Genomic DNA, 27,795 nt, shown 5'->3' on the forward strand with positions numbered 1-27,795 from the left:
ACCCGGAAGCGTGCATGTCGGCGATCGTCAACGTTCCATGGTGGCTTTTATTTTGAAATGGACACGTAGCAGAGACTCCGATTTCAGTGTTTGGTCCTACAGGCAGATCAGCTCGAAATCAGTGACACATCCTCAGTTTAAAGCAGGTCGATGGCATCGCGAAACTGCTGACATCGGGATTTTGTTTGCTTGGCACTTCATTGAATGCGATATTTGGATCATATCAAGGTGAATTAAAGAGTGAAGTAAGATGTCGGCTCCGGGTTACACCAATCTGAACCCTAATGTTCAGACTTACAGCGCGACGCAGAACGGCGGAGGTCCTGGCACTGCACCCGCTTATCAAAACGGTACGGGATTAGCCGCTAACACTGCTATGCTACACCAGTGCTCATTTTCTGTTCAAGCGGTTTGGACTTTCCCCCCTCCTTTATCACCTAATACACTAATTACAACGAGATGTACTGATGCATTACTTACGAGTAGCTAACGAAGACAGGATTACAAAATCACAGTTTTCTTTCGTTTCTTGTTAGCCGTTTTAGCACTGAAGCTAAGCTACTGACGCGTACGTTAGCTAACCAGCCCGAATGTGACACTATTCCTGACACTATTCAGTTATGTATTTTATAGCGTACATTGTATTGATTTAATTTAACTTAATAACGTTCCAACGGATTTCTAAGAATGCTAGTCATGTCAGGTTTCTGTGCTAACGCACGAGCCTGCTAGCTAATCCCGAATTCATTCGGAAAACACAACACTATTCACTATTTATATTAAAGTATAACTAATTAATTAACCTACTTCCGGTTCGCAATGGTTTATAAAAGTCGGATGTCACTTTCTAATGATATGTTTAAGAAATTTTCGAAGTTTTGTCCCACTAAATAGCTAACTAGCTAGCTCATGTCCTAGCGTCGTCTTTAGCTACGCTACAGTCTCCAGGATTAGCGCTCACCTGGATTAGTTAGCATTTAGCCGTGTTTTCTTCCCTTCATACCGTTATTTATTTTTTTCAGAAACCGTTTAAACCAGTCACACTTTCCTTTCCAACCTTATATATTCACTCTAACGCCACATAATGACCTTTGGACCTGTTCAATTTGTTAAAAGGCTCTGAAGCTGATTGAGGAACAGGTGTGTGTTATCAGGGCAAATTGCCACTTGATGAGATCTTCCATGTCTTAAAGTCCACATGAAATCAAACCTGGTCTTTTAGTGTTTTTTTTTTTTTTAACAAAACGTGCTTTGTAGTGAGTCTTATTTTCATTTTTTCACTTAATCATGCACAGAAAAATGGTAAAAAATTTACATGATTCATCCTGTACTCATCCAGTTTGTGTCCAATCAAAAGCTCTTTAGAATACCTTTGTCCCGCCCCCTGTAAACAAACACCACGTTGAGGCTATGTCAGAATTAATATAATTACTAGATGACAACCCGGCCGTTCTACATGGAGCTGTTCATGTCCTCAGAATTACGTGTTTATATACGCAAAAATGAATCCGTGTGAGATGATGATGATGTTGACGACAGCAGAATACATAATTACACCATTAAATCACATTTTTATGCTACTTTTAAATATTGAAGAACATAGAAAGTGCGTCAGGTAACAATAACACGTTGTTTATTAATAACGCAGACATTGGTAATGTGTTTTTGCAAACCTAAACAAACAACAATAATAATAACAGTAAGTTTCAGATTGATCTTGCATTATTAAGACATTAATAATAGTCAATTATACGAATTATTACTCAGAAATATTACAAGATAACTACTTAACTACATTTTACTGCTGAAACCGCCGCCATTTTGAGTGTTTGCATTTTGACGTTGCAGCAGTCAGGTAGTTCAAGTTGGAGATCTCAGAAATTTCCTTGTTTACAAGTTGTAATTATGAGTACTAAAAGGACGAGAACGCTTTTTACAAGTCGGGAAATCTTGTAGTTACAGTAATTACGACATGGCGTGAACACAGCTAAACTACTGGTATAGCTGTACAATAGCAGGTAGTTCGTAGGTAGTTTTTATTGCTTATGTGTTGCTCATGTACGTTCCTGCATGTTATTTCGCACTATATGGCCAAAAGTTTGTGGCCCCCTGATCTTCACACCCATATGTGAGCCTTTCCAAAACTGTTACTACAAAGTTTAAACCACACAATTGTATAGAATGTCTTAGTATGCTGTAGCCATTAAGAATTCCTCTCTATACTGCAAGTCAGGGGCCCAGACCTGCTCCAGCATGGTAGTGCTGCTGTGCACAAAGTGAGCTTCATGAAGACATGGTGTGTTAAGGTTGGAGTGGAAGAACTCGAGTGTCCTGCACAGAGCCCTGACCACAACCCTACTGAACACATCTGGGATGAACTGGAACATCGACTGCACACCAGGACGTCTTGCCTGATATCAGTGCCTGACCTCACTAACGCTCTTGTGTAACGCTCGTGCAGATCCTCACAGCCACCCGCCAAAATCTAGTGGAAAGCTTTCCTAGAAGAGTGGAGGTTATTATAACAGCAAAGGGGGACTAAGTCTGAAAGGGGATGTTCAAAAAGCACATATGAGTGTGATTGGTCAGATGTCACACTTTTTGCCATATAGTGTACTTTCAAATGATGTTTAATATACAGCTACAGTGTACATATGAAATGACGAGGGAGCGAGCATCTGGTCATATCAAGAAACATTGTTGTATGTGTGGGAGAGAGAGCAAAGGAACTGAACCAACTGTCTACAAGTCTACAATTTGTCAGCCTCCCACTACTCCATCTTTCGGTGGAAAGGAACCATCACAGAACCACCACTGACCATATATTTGGGTGGTGGACCATTCTCAGAACAGCAATGACACCAGATCTGGAAAAGTATGGAATTCCAAACAGTGGTTGGGTAAATGTATGGATATTTTGTCTCCTGGAGTCCATGCTGAAACCATACTCACCATTTTGATGTATTTCTGTAGCACTACAGCTCTGTTCCTTGGCTCAGTTTGCACCTTACTCCTCACAAATAATCCAAAAGAAAGTGTTTCACCCCAAAATAAGTGTTTGGGGCCCTTCTCGCAGCAGGGTTGATGGCAACTGAACCATGCAAAAGTTCACATGGAACCAGAATGAGACCACTTCACTTAGATGCTCTTGGCCCGGTTGTTTTAGTCCACACCCGAGTGTGACTAATGTGTTCTCACCTGCCTAAAGAGCTGCACCAAGGAAGAAAACACATCAGGGATTGATTCAAATGGACTAAATGCTGAATATGTGAAAGCCTCATTATCCTTTGCACTAGTGCATCCTCCATATTGCAGACCATATTTGGGGTTTATTTTCTTAATGAATCAGTTAAAGTCTAGAAAGTTCTGGAAAGGGTTCACCAACCAAATAATAGTCAGTGGTGGTCCTATGGTGGTCCTTTTCTGATTGTGAACTAGCTGTAGAGGTGCTGATGAAATGAACATATCAGCAGATGGGCTATAGTCAGTAATTGTAGATCTACAACATGACCTCTCTGACTGGGTGATAAACTGACAACTCAGTGGATTTGATTATGAAAATCTGTGGTAGCTCAATGATTCTGTGCTGCATACCCTAGTTACCAAAGTGTCAACTCTCCTGTGCTTTTGAGAAAGTCTTTTTACAATCAGCTGTTCTGGGATGTTGCACAGTCGCTGATCCTGCACAATATCGCCTTTAAAATTTGTTCTAAAGTACTCCATCTGTTTGTAATGGTGCTTCATTTTTCATTTCCTGTTTGACTTTTTTTTTCCTCATTCCACAGGACCAGGTCAGACTCGCCCAGCCATGTATCCTGCCTCGAATTACTATACTGGCGTTCCTCAGCATGGTTACCCCACCATGCCGCCTCAAAATGCCCCTCCAGGAAAAGCTCCACCGACAAACACCAACTACAGCACCAACTACTACCCCAACAGCCACCCTCAGGCTGGGGCACCCCCAGGCACGGGGTCTGCATTTTACTCTGCTCCGCCAGGTCAACTCCCTGTCAGTTCCAACCCCACTGCCTCTGTAGCCCCTCAGTACCCACCGCATTCATACCAGCAGCATTACACCATGTCTGCGAATTACTATGGACAGAATTACAGCACCGTTGCCCAGGGGCAGCAGAATCCTCCGCCAGCATCAAGTGGCGCTAACCTTGGGCCCCCACTTTACCCCATTGTGTCCTACCCATCAGCCCCTGGGAGCAGCCAGTTTGGAACTCTGCGGTCGACCCAGGCTGCCGCAGGAGCGTCGCCTACCCAGAGTGCTTTGCAACCTCAGCAGCAGTATTCTCAGGGCAATGGGGCCACCCCCACACCGCCAGCTCAGCAGGGCTACGGTGCCCCACCCCTTCAACAAACAGCTGCCATTAATGGCCAGTCAAATGCAGGTAAGTGAGGTTCAAGTACCAGAACACAGCAAAGATTGTTTAATTGTTAGCAGGGGTGGGTAATATGTAAGGAATAATATTTGTGAAGTGTTGTTATCATCTGTTACCACCCGGAAATTGATTATTTTCCAATAATAGCACATCCCTAAGTGTTTTATTAATTTTATACCACACCAATTTGCTAACAATTGTTAATGTATGTATTATAGAATGACACATACTTTTTAATTCATTTGTACAGTGCCTTGCTGTATTCAACCCCCTTAAGTCATCAGATTCATCTAGATTACAAAAGACACTTACACAGATTGTTCCAGCCAATATTTTTTATTGCAAACCAATATGCTCTTAAAGTCAATTTTCAAAGTCAAAATTCATTTGTCAGCAGATCTTTAAAAAAAAATAAATAAAAACTGAAAAATGCTGCTTGCGTAAGTACTCAACCCCTTCAGACTAGTACTTGGTAGAAGCTCCTTTTGGTGCAATAACAGCTTTAAGTCTGTTGGGGTAAGTTTCTACCAGCTTTGCACACTGTTTGGGAGCAATTTTCACCCATTCTTCCTGACAGATTTGCTCCAGGTTCTTCAGGTTGGTTGAATGTTATTAGTTGACTGCGATGTGCCACAGATTCTCAATGAGATTCAGATCTAGACTTTGACTTGGCCGCTGTAGAACATTCACCTTTTTTGTTTTTAATTACTCCTGCATTGCTTTGGCCTTGTATTTAGGACCATCGGTCTGCTGAAAGATAAAGGTGAAGTTTCTCCCAAGCTTTAGTTTTAAGCTGACTGAAGCAGGTTAACTTGTAATATCCCCCTATATTTTGCACTATCCATTCTCCCTTCAATTTTGACAAGAAGCTCAAGTTCTGAGAATGAAAAGCATCCCCAGAACATGATGCTGCCACCACCATATTTCACTTTAGGGATGATGTTAACTGAGGCATGGCCTGTGTTATGTTTGTGCAGCACATAGCACTTTGAAGTTGTCTTGAAGAAATATTTTGATCTCATCACACCAAATAAAAATCTCTACTGGGTCACTCTTGTGCTTTCATATGGCTCTTCTTGAGCAACGGTTTCTTTCTAACCATCCTCCCATACAGTCCTCAACTGTGCAGAGCTCTCGAAATGGTTGTCTGAACTCAGCCACCGTACTCTGTAACTCCTTCAGAGTGACTGTTGGCTTCACTGTGGCTTCCCTCACCAATCTCTGTTTGTTTTCTGTGCTGAGTTTTGAGGGAGAGTGTTGTCTAGGTAGTGCTTGGGTGGTGTGATGCAGCTTCCACTTCCTCACTATTGATCCAACAGTGCATACTGGGATGTCTAATGTCTTGGATATAATGTTATACCCTATTCCTAAGTTGTGAAATTCTATTACCTTCCTTAGAATGCACCTTAGCCTTCATTTTCATTCCTTTTTTCAGGCTCTTCTCCAGAAAATGAAGGCCAATTATAAGTTAATTGTGTCCTAGTTTAGACAATATCTGGAGCTTCAGGACCCTGGGGGGTTGATTACTAAGGCAAGCAGTATTTTTCAGTTTTTGATCTGAAATACTTGCTGACCAATAATTAATTTAGAAAATGTACTGTAAGAAAACTTGAGTTTGCAATGAAAATAGTGATAGGAAAAATATGTATGTAAATTCCAGAGGGGTTGAATACTTTTGCAAACCGCTGTAGCTACATTTAATGTTCAACAAAACAAGATCTTTCCTTCTATAACTTGCGTTATCGTTATAAACAGGTATTCTTTCACCAGCCTGTCTTTTTTTTTTTCTTCTCTTGACATTAAGATAAAAAAAAAAAATGCAGATTTTCAAGTTACCAAGAAATCTCAAATCTCTTTCGTCCTGAAGATTTTCCTGTGTTAGAAACGTTAATTAGAGCTTTACCTCTGACTGTTACAAAGCGCTGACACTGGAGCATCCTTTCATAAATGCTACATAAATCATAGTGATAACATGTTTGAATGAGTACATTAACATAAAACTTGCTGCCAGAACTCCTCCTGCTCCTGTTAATTAAACAAATGAATCAACCTTCTGACCAATCAGAATTGTGGATTTAACAGCGTAAACGTATTTTCTGTCTCTTCCCAGGCCAGCAGCACTACAATCAAACTGCTCCACCTCCTGTGGGCTCTCGTTACGGCACAGAGGGTGCCGACGGACATCGCCTACCATCGGGCACCCCGTCCACATCCACCCCGTCTTCCCCAGGACGCCAGTCAGGTAAGTCAGACCTTCATCCCGTCGTCTTCTCTTCTGCCTCTTTAGTGTCATCAAGGGCTTCGGTGCTGCACAGTTCAGGCTACGACTAAACGATTTGAGAAGATTAATCAATTGGGATTTTTCTGACCAGCAATTTATATATTCTACGATTTCTTTAATTTTATATTTAGCTCTGGGTTGGTGCTGGTGGTCTAACCTGGTATCAGACATTGGATATGTAACGTTTTTATGAATTTATCCTAGATAAAACAAAGCATTCATACCACTCTTGAATTAACCAGCATTGAACTTTTTATGAAGGTAGTGTCATAAATAATCAGTGGAAATATTTATGAAAGCCTTATTTTTTTATTATTTTAAAGTTCAGGTTAGTAGTATATAGTGTATATCACAATGCAACGTTTCAATCCCATATTTAAGGACCGTGTCTACTGACTAATATTATTAAAATGAACTTTTTTATATATAAATATTATATATATAAATATATACATATGTATATATTTAGTGAGTGTATATTGTACTTTAAATCCAATTTGCAAAAAATTAAAAAAATAAAATAATAAAGTTTAGCTAACCACTACTGCATCTGGTAAGAAAATAAATAGTGGGTTCTATATTTATGAATAAAAATATCACATTTTTGCTGGTTGTGATAGTTACTAACACCTCCTCCACACTTGTGAGTGAGAGAAATCTGTTTTTTTTTTTTTTTTAAATCAGGAAAAGCTACTCACACCATAAAAATCAGTTCCAATGATGTAAATTTTTCCTATTTCTCAATGGATATGAAATACGTTTATAATATTGTGTTTATAATAATAGATACATACCTGTTATTTTGTGACTATAAACATAAGTATTTTCTATTAAATATATCTGAGCGTCATTAAATTAATTATTCAAGCCAGTGAGCATACCGACCTTCAGTGCAGCCATAGAGCTTTACACAGCCATTATGATTACATTTTGAGAATAGTTTTGTCTCTCTAACACTTCATTACATCAGTCTGATTACTCACTGACCTTTCTCGGGCATTCTCTCCGGTCAAATTGCATCTAGTTATTGCTTATAAACAGTGCAGCACTGAAGTTTGCTTCACTCGTAGATGCTTCTGTTTTTGCCCTGTTTCTTATTTCCATTTTGAAGTTCTTGCGTCTCGTGTGTTCGCTGTTGCTCAGCGCAGCCGTCTGTGTGTGCTTGTCCAGAAGCCATCACTCATCATCTCTTTGTCCGTCTCCGAGTCATATTTATTAAGAAAAACCTGTGAGCGAAGGTCCTCAGTGGTTCAGAGTCGCACACTTGGCTAGCTCCCTTCGCCTCGGGCCCGTTCTTCAGACACCCCGCTCGAGATGCATCCTCATGTCTCGCTTCTCGTCCCTGCCTTCCTCATCCCTGCCTTCCTCGTCCCTGCCTTCCTCATCCTCCTCTGGCTTAGACCGAGCCATAGTTATATTGTGGAGGGTCCCATTTTTGTTCTATTATTATTCTCATTTTATTTTAATCTTTTCAGAGCGGTGGTTCTCAAGACCTACTCCTGGACTGACCTTGAATTTTGTTCCAATCATACACAATATGGCCAAAAGTATGTGGACACCTGATTATCTGGAACGGGATGTTCAACAATACACATGGGTGTGATGGTCAGGTGTTCACAAACTTATGGCCATATACTGTATCCCAGAAAATTCAATTCAAAGAGGCAAAGAGTGTGCCGATAAACGGAAAGGCTGCTACGTACACAGTCGATTACGTATAAATTATTACAATATTCATAATATACACTCCCAATAAGCATCATTCATGCAGCTTTTCGTAAAGTGTGTCAATATTTTCGTAGGGCGAACCGAACTAAAACTTCAAAACTATTATGACTTATTACTCAAAAACATGCCAAAAGTATAAAAAATAGGAATTTACATATGAATCTGCAATGATTGACAAATGTGTAGGTGTTTTGAACTCTCTGATATTAACTGACACCTCTGGAAGCCTGGAAGTGTGTGTGTGTGTGTGTGTGTGTGTGTGTGTGTGTGTGTGTGTGTGTGTGTGTGTGTGTGTGTGTGTGTGTGTGTAGGGATTTACATTAACCACAGGGTGCTCTGGGAAAAAAAAAAAGCTACCACTTGTATTTTTTTCCTAGAACAGGAAGTAAGAACGTGTTATAAAATCTGTGTGGTTGTAAACTGTGGAAAAAATGGTACGCTCTTATTGTGATATCGGCACACGTCCATCAGAGAAAACAACATTAACATCCTCCAGGAGTGGGATTGAGAACTATTGTGTGTGTGTGTGTGTGTGTGTGTGTGTGTGCGCATTATGACATCACATCTCAGTCTTCAATCAATCAGTGTTCCACCCACCCCATCTCTCTTCTCTCTTATTCTTCCTCTTTGTCTTGCGCTCTCATTTTTTTTTTTTTTTTTTTTTTTTTACACTTAGTTTGTCACACACTTAGTCTTTTGTCTCTGGTCTCGCTTGCTCTCTCTCTCTCTCTTTCTTTCTCTCACTCATGTGTCTTTCTCTTACTCTCACTATTTTTCTCTCTCTGTCCCACTCTCTTTCTGTCTGTCTTCTCTCTTACTCTATTTTTGTCTTTTCTTTTTTTTCCACATTCTTCCTCTGTGCATCCTTTACCACTGTCAGTCTTATGCTCTCTCTTTTCATTCGTCTCTCACTCTCCCTTTTTCTTTCTCTCTCCCTCTGCCCCCTCTCTTTCTTTTTCTCACTCTTTCTCTCATTTCTCTTTCTCCCACTACTCTCTCTCTTTGTGTATTACTCCTTCTGTTCATGTCTTACTCTATTTTTTGTCTTCTTCCTCTGCACATCCTCTACCTCTGTCCCTCCTGCTTCACTTTCTGTCTTTCTCTGTATCGTTCTTCCTGTCTTTTTTCTTTTTTTTCTCTGTTCTTTCTATTTCTTCTCTTCTCTATCCTGTCTTCTTGCATCTCTTTTGTGTCTCTCTACCCATTTTGCTGTGTTCTCTCACTCTCTCTCGCTCTCTTCCTCTGCTCTCGCTTACATTCCCTCTTACTCTTCTCTCTCTTTCATTCCCCTTGTCTCTCTGACTCTCTCCCCTCTTCTCTCTCCCTGTCTCTCTGATGATTGGCTGTGCTGTATTTCAGGGCTGCTGATTGGTGGATATGGGGGCAATAGAGCTGCTAGTTCCTCCACAGGGTTGCCAGGTGACCACTCCTCATCCAGTTCGGACCACGAGGACGAGGATGAGGAGGATGAGGAAGCAGGTCGGCTTTCGCTTTTCTTCCTCCTCCCGCCCATGTCATCCCTCCGTCTTTCCGTTTAGTTGTTTTCCCCCCACCGATCCCTCTGTCCGATCATAATCCCCACCCCGGAGCTCTCTGACCGCACACTCCTCGCTTTCACTGCACTAGTCTCTAACACACATCACATTCAGACACTGTGTGTATGCACTACTGCTAACACACACACTCATAATTAAAGGAAAAGTCAACAGAAAATCTAATCTGCTCCAAGACTTGTTTGGTGTTTGAAGCCTGTTTCTTTAGTTTGCAGTGGCGCTATGAGGCTAATGTAGCTAACAAATAATGTAAATCTCACCCAAAATCTTTTCTGTAAATGTGTGTCTCAAACTAACTCTCAGACTTGCAGATGTCGTTTAGGACACAGGATCTGCGTCTTAGTGTAATATACATACTTTTACAATACATATCCTTTGTCTATATAGTGTACTATACTATATACACTGTATATTATGTACCACACTATATACTACACTTACTGGCAATTTATTAGGAACTAGTAATCCTGGGTAGGACCTGCTCTGAAAGCAGCCTCAGTTCTTCATGGCATGGATTCCACAAGGTATTGGAAACCTTTGAGATTCTGCTCCATGTTGGCATGATTGCATCACATCCTTTACCTCATTTGGCTGATGCTTTATTCAAAGCCACTTACAATTGAGACGACTGAGCCCAACAGTGGCAGCTTGGTGATGCCAGGATTTGAACTCACAACCTTCCAATCAGTAGCCCGCTGCCATAACCACTGTGTTATCACTGCAGATGTGTCAGCTGCACAGTCATGCTGTGGATCTCCTGGTCTACCACATCCTAAAGTCCTAAAGGCTGTTGGATTCAGATCGGGTGACTGTTGAAGCCATTGAAGTACACTCAATTCATCGTTATGTTCACGGAATCAAGTTTGAGACGACTTGTGCTTTGTGACATATGGAGCATTATCATGCTGGGAGTGGTTACTATAAGTTGGGCAGATTGTAGCCATGAAGCAATGCACATAGTCAGCAACAATACTCAGATTAGCATTCAGACGATGATCAATTGGTATTAAGAGGCCCAGTGTGGACCAAGAAAACATTCCCCACACCACCACCACCAACCTGGACTATTGACACAAGGCAGGTTGAGTCCATAGATTCATGCTGTTGACTGAACATTCGGACCCCACCATTTGCATATCACAGAAGTTGGACTAGGCCACGTTTTTCCAATCTTCAGCTGTCCAATCCTGCTATACCCTCAGATTCCTGTTCTTGGCTGACAGGAGCTGGACCTGATGTGGTCTTCTGCTGTTGTAGCCCACGTGCCTCAAGGTTCAACATGTTGTGAGTTTTGTGATGCTTTTCTGCTCACCATCTTTGGCAAGAGTAGTTATTTGAGTTACCATAGTCTTCCTGTGAACTTGGAACTCTCTTATCAACAAGGAACTTCCGCCTGCAGAACAGAACGTTTAGAGACAGCTGAGCATGACAATACCAGGAGATGAGCATTTTCTTGAATATGCAAAGCAGCCCTTCTGGCACCAACAACCATTCCATTGTCAAATTCACTGAGATCACGATTTTCCCCAATCTGTTGTTTGACGAGAACATTAACTGATGCTCTTGACCTGTATCTGCGTGATTTAATACTTTGGGGTGACCATTTTTTATATTTTTTTTACCCTTCAGATTTGTAAATGGTTCGTAGCCAAAAAACAAAAAAAAATCATAGTTTACGCAAATGAGCTGGTAATGTACAAGATATGATATGATATGATATTCTCACAATAATTTACAATACAGTACAATTCAGTGAGAGTATCATGAATATTAAAAGTACTTGTGCAATACTGACCAGGTCTATTATTGCTCAGAGTTCTACCTGGTTCTGTTTAAAGCAAGTAAATGAAGATTTGGGGATGTGATTAATGAACATATTTTGGGTGAGATAGACTTCCATTAGACTTACTTGCTAGCTCACACATTTTAGCCTTAACACAGAGGTTTTACACACATGGACAAACACACAGCTCAAGCCCTTGAGGACTGTATGTTTAGAATCAGAGTGTAATCATAATCGTAGGCTTGGGATTATCAGGACCTGTGTGTGTACACACAGATCTTAGACTTTGTGAGGGCCAAAAAGGACCAAAAGTCCTCACAATGATAGGATAATGTCAAATGACCTAAGAATCACCCGGTTCTCACAATAATTCTGTTTTTTTACAGCTTTTATTTGAAAATGTAAGAGAGAAAATAGTTGGTATGGTCCTCAAAAGGTAGAAAAACGTGTATGTGTGTGTGTGTGTGTGTGTCACTGAGCAAGTTTTGAAAATCTTTGCGTCATGACATGAAAATATATCTTCACTCCTGGAGGCATTTTTGTCCCAGTTGTTCTCTTACACACACACACACACACACACACACACACACACACACACACACACACACACACACACACAAGCCATTTAATTAAGAATAGGCTTTGCTGTGTGACTATGACATATGGCTATGTGCGTGTATGTCTTTTGGGTACTCTGTGTGTGTGTGTGTAAGAGAGTGTCAAGAGGTTAGCTCTTGTTAATGAGCATCCCTGCCTTGTGTGTGTATGTGTTGCTCTTGGGAGGTGAGGGGAGGAGACGCGTGTCCAAACCTGTGTCTCATTGTCACTCTTCTAGGTTTGTTATCTAATGTATTGTGTGTGTGTGTGTGTGAGAGAGTATGTGAGAGAGAGAAATCAGAGACAGGTTGACCCGTTGCAGGGTTTTAGTGGGCGTGTTGTGAATAATGATAGTTCTACTATAAAGCTGACAGGTTTGTGAGTTTAGTTTTTGTTCAAATATTTTAAAGGTACACGTTTAGCTTATTTCCTAAGAATGCTTCAAATGATTTATTTTCAAATTCACAAAATTCTAATTGTCACCCTGCTTTGGTGACTTGCTCCATAAAATGTGCCATGGTCGTGTTTAGTGTAGTGAATCTGAATAAGAATTATGATGTACTTAGTGATTCTGGTGCTGATTCATTAGTTGGTGCGGTGTTTTGCTTATTCCACTGAGAAGTTAGCACTTGGCCGCGGGCTCTGATCTGACATCTTAAGGGGGCGTCGCTAGCGCAGTTACGATGGCATTTAATAAGAGATAAATTCCATAGGCTTCAATGTCACGTTAATGAGAAATTCAACGTGAAAGGAATGGAGACAGCAAACGTCGGACCGAAAGTTCCATGCAGCGCTCTCTTTATGTAGAGATGAAGTGATGGCTAAATCCCACTGCACCACTATCAGCAAGCAGTCGAATGGTATTGTAGAGAACCGTTAACTGAAGTGAAATCTGACCAACGTGATGATAAAAGGAGTTTAAACTGAAAGGTCAGCTCAGAATTTCATTATGAAATAAATCTTGGATGTCACTGAAGATGTTAATTATAAAGATTAATATGCAAGGCTTTCAGTGTGCATTTCTACCTCATGTTCAGTTGTAGAGTCTTGGAGCAGGTGTAACTATTGTCGTGTGTGCGGTTTTTTTTTTGTTTGTTTTTTTTTCCCGCTCACTCTAATCTTTAAGTAAAGCCAGTAATCTCTTGAGTACACAGTTTCAGCTTGGGTGAACTGCAGTTTAACCCTCAAATCCTCCATTCCTTCCCTCATTAGCCTCGCATTCTAATCCAAGAAAGCCTTAGAGTCTCATGTATATTGAGCCTGAACTTAATAAAGCACTGGTCTGTACTAGCTGTGTCTTCTTTTTCGCAAGTATGAGATTTTGATTGGTTGAGTGTAATATTGGTTGTGTGAGGATATGATGGCTGGAACTCACTCCCCAGCGGAGTTTACAGTTTGTTGGTAACTTGTACTGTGTATATAGTATGTAATAGTAATACATCGATACCAATAGTGGTATTGGGTATTGGTCCAATACCAATCATTTAGTCATACTCATAAAAGGAATGCCTTGATACCAACATTTGATACCAGGTGAACTATGTGACATAAGCCTAGTGTACATTGTCAGGGTAGTGAACAGACAACACAAAATGACCGCAAGTTGTCAATCAAAGGAAAGCAGACTTTAATCTGTGCTCTGCGAAATACCAAGAGGAGTTACTGCAGCATGTTCCTACAATAAAACTCAGCTCAAAGTGTCCATTGCTAGCCTCAAGCAAAATTTCAGAAAAGGCCAGGCTTAATGTGTGTCTGGAAAGCCAAGCTAGAGCTTAAAGGAAATATACAGGATCATTGCATACTGTGGACATAAAGAGGCAAGAGGAAGTGTAGTGTGGTGGGTAAATTCGCAAAGACAAGCTAAAGCTGAAATTTTTATCTAGTACCACAGCAGGTAAAAGTTTAAATTCCTGAGAGTGTGTGAAAGATGGGGGTTGGGTATGAGAGAAAATGAGACGAATGTCATGTGTTGGTTGCTTGACAACATAGTCTCTCACTTTGCCCATGTGTTCTCCCTTAGGTGCAGACAGCTCCTCCACCACCACGGGGAGTGCATCTCCTGTCCCCAACTGTTATGAATCCCTGGAAGGAGGAAATTTCCCAGGTACACCTTGTCTATTGTAACTCAACACCACTGTAACCAGTTGATTGTCAGCGGGAGGAATCTTGAGGAATTTGGCCGGGGGCGTCTTGGGGAAGTCGACAGGCACCGTATTGGAGAGATCAGAAGGTGCCATCTTGGGGAAGTCAGGGGGGTCATCTTTGGAAATTCAGAGAGAGGCATCTTGGGGAAGTCAGTGAGAGGCATTTTGAGGAAGTCGGCGGGAAGGGTCTTGGGGAAGTGGGTGGGCACCGTCTTAGGAAAGTCGGCTTGAGGCCTCTTGAGGAATTCAACAGAAGGCGTTGTGAAAAATTAAGTGGGAACTGTCTTTGGGAAGTTAGTGGGAGGATTCTTGAGGAACTCGCCAGGAGGCGTCTTGGGGAAGTCAGGCACAGGTGCCTTTGGCAAGTTGGCGGAAGTTGGAGAAAAAAATCCATATGGTAGTTCGGGAAATGTCTTACTGCCCTTTTATTAATCTTCTTCTACCTGTTTTTTAAGGCTCGCCTGCTGTTGCTCCTCCTGTTCCTCCCAGTGAACCTGCCAAACAAGCCCCACCCTTTGGCTACAACTATCCAACCATGCAGCCTGGGTACCAACAAAGCCCCGCCCCCCGACCAGAGCCCATCCCTTCGCAGGGAGCATATAATCAACCTGGATATCAGCCATATTCACAGGTGACTGCAGGCAACCATAGTGTTGAGAAGTTGGGCATGACTACAGTTGCTACATTTATGTGTGTGTAGAATGTGAGCTTTACAGTACAGTAATGTGTGTGTGTGTGTGTGTGTGTGTGTGTGTGTGTGTGTGTGCACGTGCAGCCATTCCCCAGTCTGAACCAGCTTTCTACAGCATTGGGTGGACTGAGTGGAGTTCCTGAGCTGGAGGTGGAGGCCCTGCGCCCTGTTAACCTGCTGCAGGAGAGAAACATGCTCCCCACAACACACCACGTTCCCCCTGAGCCCAAGCTCAGCAGCGACCTGCGCAAGGTCAACTGCAGCCCAGAGTAAGCCTACACACAGACACGTGCACACACACATTATTTGGTGATTCCAAAATTAAAAATAAATAAAGTCTAGTAAAATGGGATAATTAGAATCATTCTCTGTGTAATGCAGAACTTCATATTGGAAAATGGTCTTGGGTCAAATTACTAAAGCAGCTCAAATACTATAATCAGAGAGCATGTAATCTAGCATCACTGTGTACAGGAAAAAGATGACATTCTTTCCAGCATAAATAGATTAAGAATTGGCATTTACAGCACGAAGCCTTCTTTTGTAGAAATATCATAATGCATCCTAAAAGTAATCCTGGATTTTAATGTGAACTTTGCTTTGGCTCTTTCAGACAAGCCTCACATTATTTACTTTAACTCTGCCAGATAAAAAAGGTTCCTGACCACCAAGTTAAACTTGTCATTAAACTCATGCTGACATTTCTCTCTCTTCCCTAACCCCCCCCCCCCCCCCCCTTTCTTTCTGTCTTTCACTCTGTCAGTACATTTCGCTGCACTCTGACCAGCATTCCTCAGACTCAGGCCATGCTGAATAAAGCTCGCCTGCCGCTTGGACTTCTACTGCACCCTTTCAGAGATCTGACGGTACAATAAACCAGCTTCCATTTCTTTTTTTTTTTTGCAAAAATGTGGTCTTTCAGTAGTTTCTGGATTCTCTACCACATTTGAGTGGGGTAGGGGCCATGGAATTAAGTGGGGCAAGTGGCATGGCTTTGAGTGAGGCAAAGGGAATGGATTTGAGTGGGGCAGGGGACATGGGTTTGATTGGGGCAGCTGGTATGGCTTTGAGTGAAGTGGGTAGGTGTGTCTGAGTGGGGTAGCCAGGGATGGCTTTGAGTGGGGCATGTGGACGTGGCTTTGAATGGGGCAGGTGGGCGTGTTTTTGAATGGAACAGGCAGGCATGGATTTGCTTGGGGCAGGGGATGTGGCTTTGAGTGGGGTATGTGGGCATGTCTTTGAGTGGTGCATATGGGTATGGCTTTGAGTGGGGCAGGCAGGCGTGGCTTTGAGTGGTGCATATGGGTATGGCTTTGAGTGGGGCAGGTGGGCGTGTCTTTGAGTTGGGCAGGCAGGCATGGGTTTGCTTGGGGCAGGGAGATTGGCTTTAAGTGGGGTATTTGGGTATGGCTTTGAGAGGGACAGGCAGGAATGGCTTTGGGTGGGGCAGGTGGTGTGTCTCTGAGTAGGACAGGCAGGCGTGGCTTTGAGTGGGGCAGATGGGCGTGGCTTTGAGTGGCATAACTAACTGCCTCATAAATAAATGTGTAATCTACATCTTGTTTGGATTTTTCTTTTCTTTCTTATATGTGATCACCAATCACTAGATTCATAATTTAGATTAGTTTTGGAACACTATGAATATTGTGTAAATAGAAGTAAAATGTTGATATTGTTTTGGGTTAATATTAGCTTGCTTGTCTCTTTTTTTTTTTTTTTTTTCCCTCTTTTCCTTGTTCCTGAACTCTCCTCTCTCTTTTTCTCACTGCAGCAGTTACCGGTCATCACCTCCAACACTATCGTCCGCTGTCGTTCGTGTCGGACGTACATCAACCCGTTTGTGTCGTTTCTGGACCAGCGCCGGTGGAAATGCAACCTCTGCTACCGTGTGAACGATGGTAAGAATGAACAGCAGTAAGGTGGAATGCAAGAATGAGTGGCCTTGTTCCTATGCACACTTTATCAGCTTAACTGAAGTTTGTTATACTAAGCTTTGAAGGCCGAAGGTTTCTTGTCAGTACTACAGACGTCAGGAGCATAAGCAGCGGTGAGTTTATGCATGTAGATGTGATGTCCTTATTTTTTTCTTTCTGTCTCGCAGTTCCTGATGAGTTCATGTATAACCCAGTCACACGTTCCTACGGCGAACCGCACAAGAGGCCAGAAGTTCAGAACGCCACCGTTGAGTTCATCGCCTCTTCAGACTACATGGTGTGTGTGTGTGTGTGATATGCTTTCTGGGTCAGAGATGGAGGATGTACATTTGCATCTCTCTGTATCAGTATCAGAGGTTACAGATGTTGCTGCATACTAGGGGTCTTAACACAATGCCCCACTATCTGTATCTGTTTAGTACTCCAAATATCTTTATCTTTCTGTATTCAGATATAAATCTGAAGTGGGCGTGGCCTAAACTACTCAAAAAATGCTGGGGGAAAAAAACCCCAGAGGTAGAAATGGCAGCACTGTCAGCATGGTGTGTAAATTCTGGCTCTGACAGTTCCTTAACCTCAACTACATCACTCGAGTTTTTAATTGGTCTCAAGTAAAGATTTATGTGTGGGACTTTTTTTTTTTTTTTAACCCCGTGTGACCCTGACCAGGCACACTGCCTCACATGCAAGCAAAAACCTCCCAGTCGCATAGATCTCAGTCCTAATGCACACCTCCAGTCTCAACCAGATGCCCTGCGCACCTATCTGACAAACTTAAAAATAAAATTATATATATAAAACAAACATTGTGCCTCCTATTTGTACCTGTATACATTGCATTTGCATGGTCTCTCTCTCGCTCCAGCTGCGACCTCCTCAACCCGCCGTGTATCTGTTTGTACTGGACGTATCCCATAATGCTGTGGAGACAGGCTACCTGAGCGTGCTGTGTCAGTCACTACTGGACAATCTGGAGAAGTGAGCCACTTTATTATCATTACCATGATGGATTCTGTTCTGAATAGAAATATGGCAAATGCCTAAATAGCCCTGAAAGGTTGTCATGCTTCTCTGAACTGTAAATGTTGCAGTGTGGATGAAGAGAAGATGCTATATTTGATTGTGAAAGTATATTCTCTTTCTCGCTTTCTCCCTCAGGCTGCCCGGTGATTCTCGCACACGCATTGGATTCTTGACGTTTGACAGCACAATTCACTTTTACAACCTGCAGGAAGGGCTCTCGCAGCCTCAGATGCTGGTTGTGTCTGATATCGATGGTAAAAATGTGTCCCTTTTATTCTTAGAGCCAAGTGATGACTGATCCTTGTATTAGATGAAAAACTAAAATATATATTATATTTTATATCAATCACTATCAATAACTCTTACGCATTATATCATGATGTCTCTTCGATAGAATCATAAGAATAATGAACCATTGAGTTTGGGAAATGGCATCAAGCACTGTCACATCCCGTAGCACACTTATTTTTATGCTTGTGTTTTTATGCTTTTTTTCTGTTTTTATGTCCTACATCGCATTATAAATCCTAAATCTTAGGCGGCATTGGTTTTGTAATTTAGTATTAGTGTTTCATTTTCAGTGATTTGAGCAGCCTATGTGTTACACTTTGTTTTAAAAATTAATAAATGAAGAGCAAATTTTTTGAATTCTTTAAATTTTTTTCTGTAGATGTGTTCACACCAACTCCTGACAATCTGCTGGTGAATCTGAAAGAGAGCCAGGAGGTACAAGTTTAGTTTTTCTCTCTGTCTCTCTATCTGTGTGTGTGTGTGTGTGTGTGTGTGTGTGTGTGTGTGTGTGTGTGTGTGTGTGAGAGAGAGACACCCACCTGTTTGTTTCATGTGGCTTGTAACGGTTTCTACCTGCATGTTTCTCTGTGTGTTTTTGCTCTATCTATGATTTTTTTGTTGTTTGTTACACATCACTGTGCATAGCTCTCTCTAGCTCTAACCTGTATGTGTTTGCTGCGTGTGTAGCTGGTGAAGGACTTGTTAAACGCGCTGCCCAAGATGTTCATACACACACGGGAGACTCACAGTGCCCTGGGGCCGGCGCTGCAAGCGGCATATAAACTGATGACACCCACTGGAGGCCGCGTGTCTGTGTTCCAGACGCAGTTACCCACCATCGGAGTGGGACTGCTGCAGTCACGGGAGGACCCCAACCAGAGGTCCAGCACCAAGGTACACTCATAAAGAGCTTGAGGAACCGGGGGGAGGGTCATAAGTTAGTAGTAAACTGCCACTTCTGCATCTGATACACTATACTTACACCACAGCACTTTTAAAATGTAAACTTCTGATCAGTCAGAAGGTGTTGATTTAATTACTTATAACCACAGCTCTAACATTTGACTGTCTAAATGCTGTCTCAAGTCAAAATGGCCAGATTTAGAGCTTTACTGAAGAATTCGTGAAAGCCCTTTACATAATTTTGTAGACTTTCATTTAAACTTTCAACTACATTTGTAGTTGCATCATACATTTGAGGAAAAAAAAAAAAAAAGCTGAGGTTTTCATTTAACGTTCAGTTGTGTGTCATTCTGTTGCTTTTTCTACAAATGTGTGATATGTATGATGTACATATGAAAATAATGACCTGTGTGTGTGATGTGTACAGGGCGTGCAGCACCTAGGTCCTGCTACAGATTTTTACAAGAAGCTGGCTCTGGACTGTTCGGGTCAGCAGATCGGGGTCGACCTGTTCCTTCTGAGCTCTCAATATGCAGATCTGGCTTCATTAGGTACACACTTCTTGTATTTGTGATGATCTCACTGATGTCTGACTACGGCATTAAGCAGACCAACTAGCTAAATAATAAATCTCTGCATTAATAATGCTCTCTCTCTCTTTTTTTTTTTTTTTTTTAAAATATAAAGCCTGCATGTCGAAGTTTTCAGCCGGCAGCATTTTCTACTACCCAGCGTTCCACCATGTCCACACCCTGGCTCTGAAGGCGAAGCTGCAGAAGGACCTGCAGCGCTACCTCACCCGGAAGATTGGCTTCGAGGCTGTAATGAGGATCAGGTGCACCAAAGGTACACGAGTTTCACCAAAGCTCTCTGTTATTCCCAATCATACGTAGTGTGAGAGATGAGAGCAGGTCTGACTGGTCACATCCATCACTTGTTTACGAAGCAGTTTAACCTGTTAGGTTTGCGTCACTAAGACAGTGACTGCCGTTATGTGAAACTCATTCGCCCATCCCTGGATGTGTGAAATTTCTTCATCACCCAAACCTTTCTTCTTTTTTTTTTTTTCTTATTAAAAAATACGCTTGTTGACACAAAATGTCATTAGACAATAGGACAAAGCATAGCAACATTTCTATACTTTACTCTAATCCAGAAATCCAAACCCAATTCTACATACCCTGTTTTGTATCCTGCTAAACCAGTGTTGCATGCACCGCAATTACATTTATTATTGTGGAATGTTCACAGGACAAATCAATTCCTGTTATCACTTATGTTATAGCAGCTACAAACAGACATTCCTTCACCACAGTTACTTCACTCATTTTCTCTATCTTGAAGTTAATAAGACCAAAAATACTGAAGACTTTCCTGTGTCAGAAAACTTGGGTACAGCTTTGCCCCTGACTGTTACTGGAGACTCCTTCCATAAATGATAAATCAACATCTCTGTGCAGAAAACTTCACCATGTCAACAATTCCACACTTAAAAAAAAAATGTTTATGTGAAGCATCTATAAGAGAACAACTATAAGGGCTGCTATTATAGAAAATGAATCAACAACTTCTGACCAATCAGAATCGAGAATTCAACAGCGCTGTTATAAGATACAGTAATCAGTCTCACATGAGAGTTCAGTGATTGTTTTTGTCCTTTGACCACTCCAAAGAATAATTATAATTCATTATGAATAGTTAAAAAGACGAAGGTTGAATGTTTGATTATTTAGCCATATTAAGTAACTGTTTCAAACTGATCTATAGAGACCATGGAGTCTATAAATGTCTATAGCCAATAAGAATGATTAAAAAAAGACACGCACATCGCTCAGTACTGCTTTTGTCTTATAATGTTTTTCTTACTTCTCTGATTGGCCGACAGGAATGTCCATCCACACGTTCCACGGCAACTTCTTTGTGCGCTCCACTGATCTGCTGTCTCTGGCTAACGTGAACCCAGACTCAGGCTTCGCCGTCCAGGTGTCTATAGATGAGAACTTAAACGATACATCACTAGCGTGCTTCCAGGCTGCTCTTCTCTACACATCCAGTAAAGGTATAGTTTGTATGTGTGTGTGTGTGTTTGTGTTTGAGATAGTAACAGGGATGTACAGAAAGAGAAAGAGGGAAAAAAAAAGAGTGGGACATAGAGAAAGAAAGAGAGATGGACCAAACAAAATATATTCAGAATTGACCTCTGCTGATCAAGTCCACTATGACATCATAGATACTGCTCTGTTATGCAATCATCCACATGGGTATGACACATAGGTCACATGACATCACGTGGCTGCCATAGTGTGCCTGACTGTACAGAGATGGATTTTTTAATCATTAAAAAAAATTGCTGGCTAGCTTGTACTACAATTTTTTGTAGAATGTTAGCTATATATAAGTAGCTAGCTAACTAATAGTTCCATAAAGTAAGTAATAATACTGATGGATTAGCACTGGAGTAGATCGTTTAGTAGTTAGCTAATAAGACTTTATCAGGTTTAGTATTAAATCAGATTGGTATTGAAGAAAATGATGACTGTAGTAGCTAAAGTACATAAAGTATGGACACTTTGTTCAATTTTCCACATCATGTTCTGATTGGTCAGTGTGTGTGATTGACAGGCAAACGGCGAATCAGAGTTCACACCCTATGTCTGCCTGTGGTGAACCAGCTAAGCGACGTGTTTGCAGGCGCCGATGTTCAAGCCATCACCTGCCTGCTCGCCAACATGGGTATACACACACACACACACACACACACACACACATACAAACTATATGTTTAGCCCTACCATGTTTTCTTTTATATCTTCATGAGGAAAAAGTCACACGTCTCACTGATACCCTCTGTCTGTCTGTCTGTCTGTCTGTCTGTCTGTGCAGCTATAGACCGCTCTCTCTCCTGCAGCGTTTTGGATGCCCGGGACGCCCTGGTGAACGCAGTTGTTGACTCATTAGAGTCGTATCGCTCCAATATCTCCAACGTGCAGCAGACTGGTGTCATTGCCCCCTCTTGCCTGCGCCTCTTCCCTCTATACACACTTGCTCTGCTCAAACAGGTGCAACACTCACACACACTACGCTGACAATTTCAATATTTAAGTGTTGTGTACAACCTTTGCACTGCTTCTGACAAACCGATAATCTTGAAACTAATCCTTTTGCAATAATCACAGAGAGACTGTGGGTTGCACCGTTTCTCTTCAGATGGAATTTTAGGTTTTTTTAAAGTAAATTCCAGGATTTTTTAATGCAAGCTGCAGGTTTTAATACATTTGTGCACATTGTCAAAGCTATATATTAGCTATATACGAGTACATGTATTAACATTAGTTTATACCACAGCGATGTTTCTCAGATTTCTCAAATCTGATTGGTTTAAAAGCTGTTGATTTATTTTCTGTAACAGCATCTCTGAAAGTAGTTCCAGGTTTACCATCATTTATACCATGTTCTATAATGTCTAATTTTGTTCCAAACAGAAAGCGCTGCGGACGGGGACGAGCACACGGCTGGACGAGCGGGTGTTCGCAATGTGCGAGTTTAAGAGTCAGCCGCTAAAGCAGATCATGCACATGATCCATCCTGACCTGTACCGCATCGATAACCTCACCGAACAGGTAACACACACTAGATGCACACGCTGGATTTACCAAGTGACGTGTTTCTTGGTCAAAACTAGGGGATCATAAATGTTTGTGAACTTGGTTACTAGTTTTAGTATAAAAGCACTAAGCAAACATAGGTTTAAGAGGTAACATTAATGTTAGATAACTTAATTGGTTACCTGGTTAAGGTTAGTGCAATGCTGCATTTAGATAGCTCTGGCTAGATTGTGTCATTTGACCAGGTTTGCAATTGGCTGATCAAATTTATAAACTCCACCCTTTCTGACCCAAGGAAGCCTGTCACTTGGTAAAATGAGGCTGTTGCGTGATATTTATGATGAGATTATAAGTAAATACATTTGAGGTATAAAAAGGTGTAAAAATGTATAGAATTGTCTTAGAAGTTTTTCAAGGATACCATAGTCAAGTGTGTAGTTTCTGCTCTAAAGGTTTTATCCCTGCAGTTAATTGTGTGCGTGTGTGCGTGTGTGTGTGCTGTAGGGGGCGCTGCAACTGAATGAACGGGTGATTCCTCAACCTCCACTGCTGCAGCTCTCAGCTGAGAAGCTCACCAGAGAGGGAGCCTTCCTCCTGGACTGTGGCAGCGTTAGTGCAACTCTATAGACTATTCTATATAACTCTACACAGCTCCACACTATGCTACACAGCTCCATGCACCTCGACAGTATTATGCAACTCTATAGAATTTTACACACCTCCACACTATTCTACATTACTACACAACTCTATACACCCCCACATTATTCTACATACCTACACAACTCCATACTCCTCCACATTATTCTGTATAAGTACACAACTCTATACAACTTCTCACTAGTCTACATAATTCCACCCAACTCCATACACCTCCGTACTATTCTACATTACTACACAATTCCATCCTCCCCTACACTATTCTCTATAACTCTACACAACTCTATACACCTCTTCACTATGCTACATGGCTCTACACTTTACACTATTCTGCATTATTATACAACTCTATTAATCTCCATGCAATTCTGCAAAATTCCATATACCTTCACATTATTCTATGAAACTTGAAACAACTCCACACACCTCTACACTATTCTACATTACTACACAACTCCATCCACCTCCACACTATTCTGTAACGCTGCATAACTCCATACATTCTCTGCACTATTCTGTATGACTTTACACTTCACATTATACTATGTAACTCAACACATATTTATATACTTCCACTATTCTACACAACCTATGCTATTCCACTCCCCACTGTTCTACATGACTAAACAACTCCACACACCTCCAATAACACAACACAACCCTATAGACCTCCACACTATTGTATATAACTCCGTACACCTCCGTAATATACAAGTGAAATGAAATGATAAGTATAAAATGGCTCCAGATCTGTCTATGCAAACACTCTATGGAACATTTTGTATTTAGTGCCCGATGCTGACTCTTTGACCTTTGACCTGTAGGTGATGTACCTGTGGTTGGGGAGGAACTGTAACGAGGTGTTCATACGAGACGTCCTGGGCTGCCCTGACTACACATCCATACCAGCCAGCATGGTGAGTGTGCATGTGTGTGATTATTTGGGAAGAATGATCTGCATGTTTCTGAGACAGATTATATATTTTGGCTATCCGACATACAGATGTTGTTCTACATGACTGCATGTTACAGGTTATAGGATATGTATGTATGTATTTTACATACATATAAACGTATGTCATGTATTTTATAAATATGAAGATAGACACTGTCATAAATTGGACTAATAAATAGACAGTTTAAAAAATGTGATGAAGAACTGACAAGCTAAGATGTGTGTACGTGTCTTTGGGAACAGACCGAAATCCCCGAGTTAGAGACGGCGGCTTCTGAGAGAACCCGAGCCTTTGTGTCCTGGCTTCAGGAATCCAGAGGATTTTGCGCCGCCTTCTACGTTCTCAAGTACGACTCCTGCTCATTTTATTCATTCTGTCTTACTTTGCTCTTAGTGCTAGTAGCCTAAAAAGTGCTCTCTGTGAGAAGGTATATTTCCTTATGGTAGTCTTTGTATAAAACAAAAAAATGTGTAATAGAAGATAAACATGGACAGACGTCAGTCGCATCCCTCCCCAAATTCTACCAATTTTGTATCAATGTATAAATCACAATATGTGGAACAGCTCTGAAAGGCACAAACACCCTACATTCCATTATGTTCAGATATCTCACTTATACCACAACTACATTACTGAATATTCAGTTCAGCTCAGTTTTATTTGTGTAGAACTTTCAACAGTAAGCACTGTCACAAAGCAGCCTTTCAGAAATCCAGATATAGATATTGTTGTTATGGTCTAATACTGTACATTATACATTATACTGTAGCCTTAAAATTCCTGTAAACTACATTCCTTTCTGTGTAGTTGAAATTAGTAGATAACATCAAAAATATAGGCCCAGTCTGAATGATATTCCATGGTTACATTTCCAATGTCTGCATTATATGCCAGTAGGCTGATTAGGAATGATTAGTGGAACTTTTTTTTTTTCCTCCCAATGGAGTTATTCTGCAATTTCCCAATTCCCACCCACTCTCCTGGCACACAACAGCTCTCAGTCAAGAGGGTGAAGGCCAGCATGTGCTTCCTCCATGACACACGAAGCCAGCCATGTTCATCTTTTCAAATTTCAAACTGCTGCTCATGCTGTATCACATGGCAATGTAACATGCTTAGAGAAAGTGCTGTCTGCTCTCTTCTACATACATGAGTCCAGATGATTAGCTGATGATTAGCTAGTGCAGCGAAAGTAAAGCCATCCTTCCCATCCAGACAGCTCAGCCAGTTTTGCTCTCGTGAACTCCCGGCCACAGATAGCTGTAGCATTGTTGGGATTCAAACTTGCAATCTCCTGACAATAGGGGGAAAAAGCCGTGCTGTTGCGCTAGTCAGGAGCCCACAACTGGCCATTTATATTTGTGGTGTAGCAGTGTTCATATTTGATGGACTGGGCAGTCTGAAAACCGCACTTGCCTCTGCTGACTCCGCCCCTTCCATTATAAAAATCAGGCTGCAACCACTGAAAGGAAAAAATGTGGTGTTCTGGACACTCAATTCATCTGCGGTTCTCGTACATCACCGTTTTCCTCTGTGAAAACACTACTAGCGAGGTATATGATTTTCAGCATGTCTCACTCTCTCCCTCTTTCTCTTTTTCTCTCTGTTTAGAGACGACCCTTCAGTAAAGAGCAGTTTCTTCCAGCACCTGGTCGAGGACCGTTCCGAATCCGCATTCTCCTACTACGAGTTCCTGCTCCACGTCCAGCAACAGCTGTCCAAATAGAACGGAACCCGGTCTTGACAACACCGTGGACCCAGTCCGGCAGGACGTCGCACCACCGTCCCGCCATGACACAAACCCCTCCCACCTCCCACTGGCCAGTCACAGCCTGTGGTGCCTCAAAGGGGGCGGGGCTAAAGACCATTGCGGGAACACAAACAAAGCAGCAAAACGAACACGTGACCTAGCGCAAACTGTGCTAATGAGAAAAAGACGCTCTACCCTTTACACACACTTACACGCACTCTCTGAACTGAGTCTTCTTTCCTCCCTTGAAATGTTTAGCCGCATTTATATCACATGTGCTGAGTCTATGTCTTCTTTTTTTTTTTTTTTTTTTTAAATAACTTCCCCTCATCCCTCCATCATGTGCGCTCAGAGAACCCTGTGATTTAAGTTCTGTAGCTGTTAATAACTCCGCCGTTTTTCCTTTTCTCATCGCTTAACACTGCCTTTCCTCACAGCGTAACATACTCTGATAACACTGATAATCTGATGTTATCATTCCCTTCACTGATATATATAGTTTCTCCATCTTTCTCTCACTCTGTTCTTCCTTTGATTCGTGTCCCCTAATTCATTTTTTAATCACGAGTGTGGGTGTAGTTTTTAAGGCCGAGCACTAGTCAATCTTTATCCCATCTCTAGCAGCAAGAGGTGGAGCGATGGCATAGCCCAAACACACACACACACACACACACACAGCGTAAGACACACCTCTGAGATGCCTGGATCTGTGCTGTTTCTGAAGCTGAGATCATCCTTCTCTCTGTTTTCTTGGGGAATCATGCGGTAAAGCCTCGCTCTCCACTTTATAACTCTGGAGAAAAGAATATTTTATGTGCGATAATTTATGATGAGCTTATTGAATAAAATGAAAGCCTATTCCTCCTCGTGTCTGGTGTCACGTTTCATCTGAAGTCGAGTTGTGAAATTTCATGACTGATTGTGACCTTTTTATCACTTATACATACCACAAAACTTATGGAATTGCTTTTCTCAAAATGGCTTCAAATTCAGCTCAAATGAGAGAGTCTTTACCAAAGGAGCATTGCTGACTACATAGGCTGGCTAGTTATGAACAGAATGCAGGGAAAGTGGTATTTTCAAGCCTCCATGCTAGGTGCCAACACTGCAAACAGGAAAATTCTAGCAGACAGAGAGAAAAAAAATGAATTTTACCTCAAAAACCTTCAAATGTCAGTGGATGAGAGAGCTCCATGCTAGGAATGAGACCAAAGCCCCGCCCTCTTGCTTTCTATTGGCTTATAAGACCAAGGTCTGTGAATTCACAGGTCAAAGTTCACCTACATAGTTAAAATAAAGACTACCAGAAGCAAACGGTTCATTCCTATCCTGCGTCCTTTCCCTTTCAGTGCAGACCATTTTAATTGTATGAGCACAGTCCAAACCATATTGTCTAATGTATGTACCATAAATGTTGGCACTTTATTAACAATCGATTCAGTTGATTCAAACGAGTCACTAAGTAGTGACTAGTCAGTATCAGTCACTGCCATTAGTTTTTGATCCTG

The 27,795-nt window shown here is 41.6% G+C and overlaps 1 protein-coding gene across 2 annotated transcripts; it reads left to right on the top strand.

The window, feature by feature from the left end:
- Positions 1-27,151, top strand: sec24b (SEC24 homolog B, COPII coat complex component). Of its 2 annotated transcripts, XM_026916510.3 has the most exons (24): positions 1-350; positions 3,786-4,397; positions 6,499-6,630; positions 9,757-9,876; positions 14,351-14,434; positions 14,930-15,105; positions 15,250-15,434; positions 15,929-16,031; positions 16,937-17,063; positions 17,267-17,376; positions 17,965-18,077; positions 18,258-18,376; positions 18,793-18,848; positions 19,101-19,307; positions 19,744-19,867; positions 20,004-20,162; positions 21,202-21,375; positions 21,939-22,049; positions 22,200-22,375; positions 22,799-22,936; positions 23,426-23,530; positions 24,406-24,498; positions 24,780-24,883; positions 26,149-27,151. In XM_026916510.3, the coding sequence occupies exons 1-24, from the start codon at positions 251-253 to the stop codon at positions 26,261-26,263; spliced, it is 3,543 nt and encodes a 1,180-aa protein (XP_026772311.3). In that variant the 5' UTR covers positions 1-250; the 3' UTR covers positions 26,264-27,151. The 2 variants fall into 2 exon arrangements, with proteins under 2 accessions (XP_026772311.3, XP_053095166.1); XM_053239191.1 differs by lacking the exon at positions 9,757-9,876 and having other exon boundaries at positions 3-350.
- The last annotated feature ends 644 nt before the right edge of the window (positions 27,152-27,795 follow it).

Source organism: Pangasianodon hypophthalmus, chromosome 13, assembly GCF_027358585.1.
Source record: "Pangasianodon hypophthalmus isolate fPanHyp1 chromosome 13, fPanHyp1.pri, whole genome shotgun sequence".
NCBI lineage: Eukaryota > Metazoa > Chordata > Actinopteri > Siluriformes > Pangasiidae > Pangasianodon > Pangasianodon hypophthalmus.

Excerpts from the sequence above, each read along its gene's own strand:
- sec24b (XM_026916510.3), top strand. The coding sequence starts at position 251 with ATGTCGGCTCCGGGTTACACCAATCTGAACCCTAATGTTCAGACTTAC. Across the intron at positions 17,377-17,964 it reads TCGCCTCTTCAGACTACATG|CTGCGACCTCCTCAACCCGC; the intron begins GTGTGTGTGTGT and ends CTCTCGCTCCAG. Across the intron at positions 19,868-20,003 it reads TGCAGATCTGGCTTCATTAG|CCTGCATGTCGAAGTTTTCA; the intron begins GTACACACTTCT and ends TAAAATATAAAG.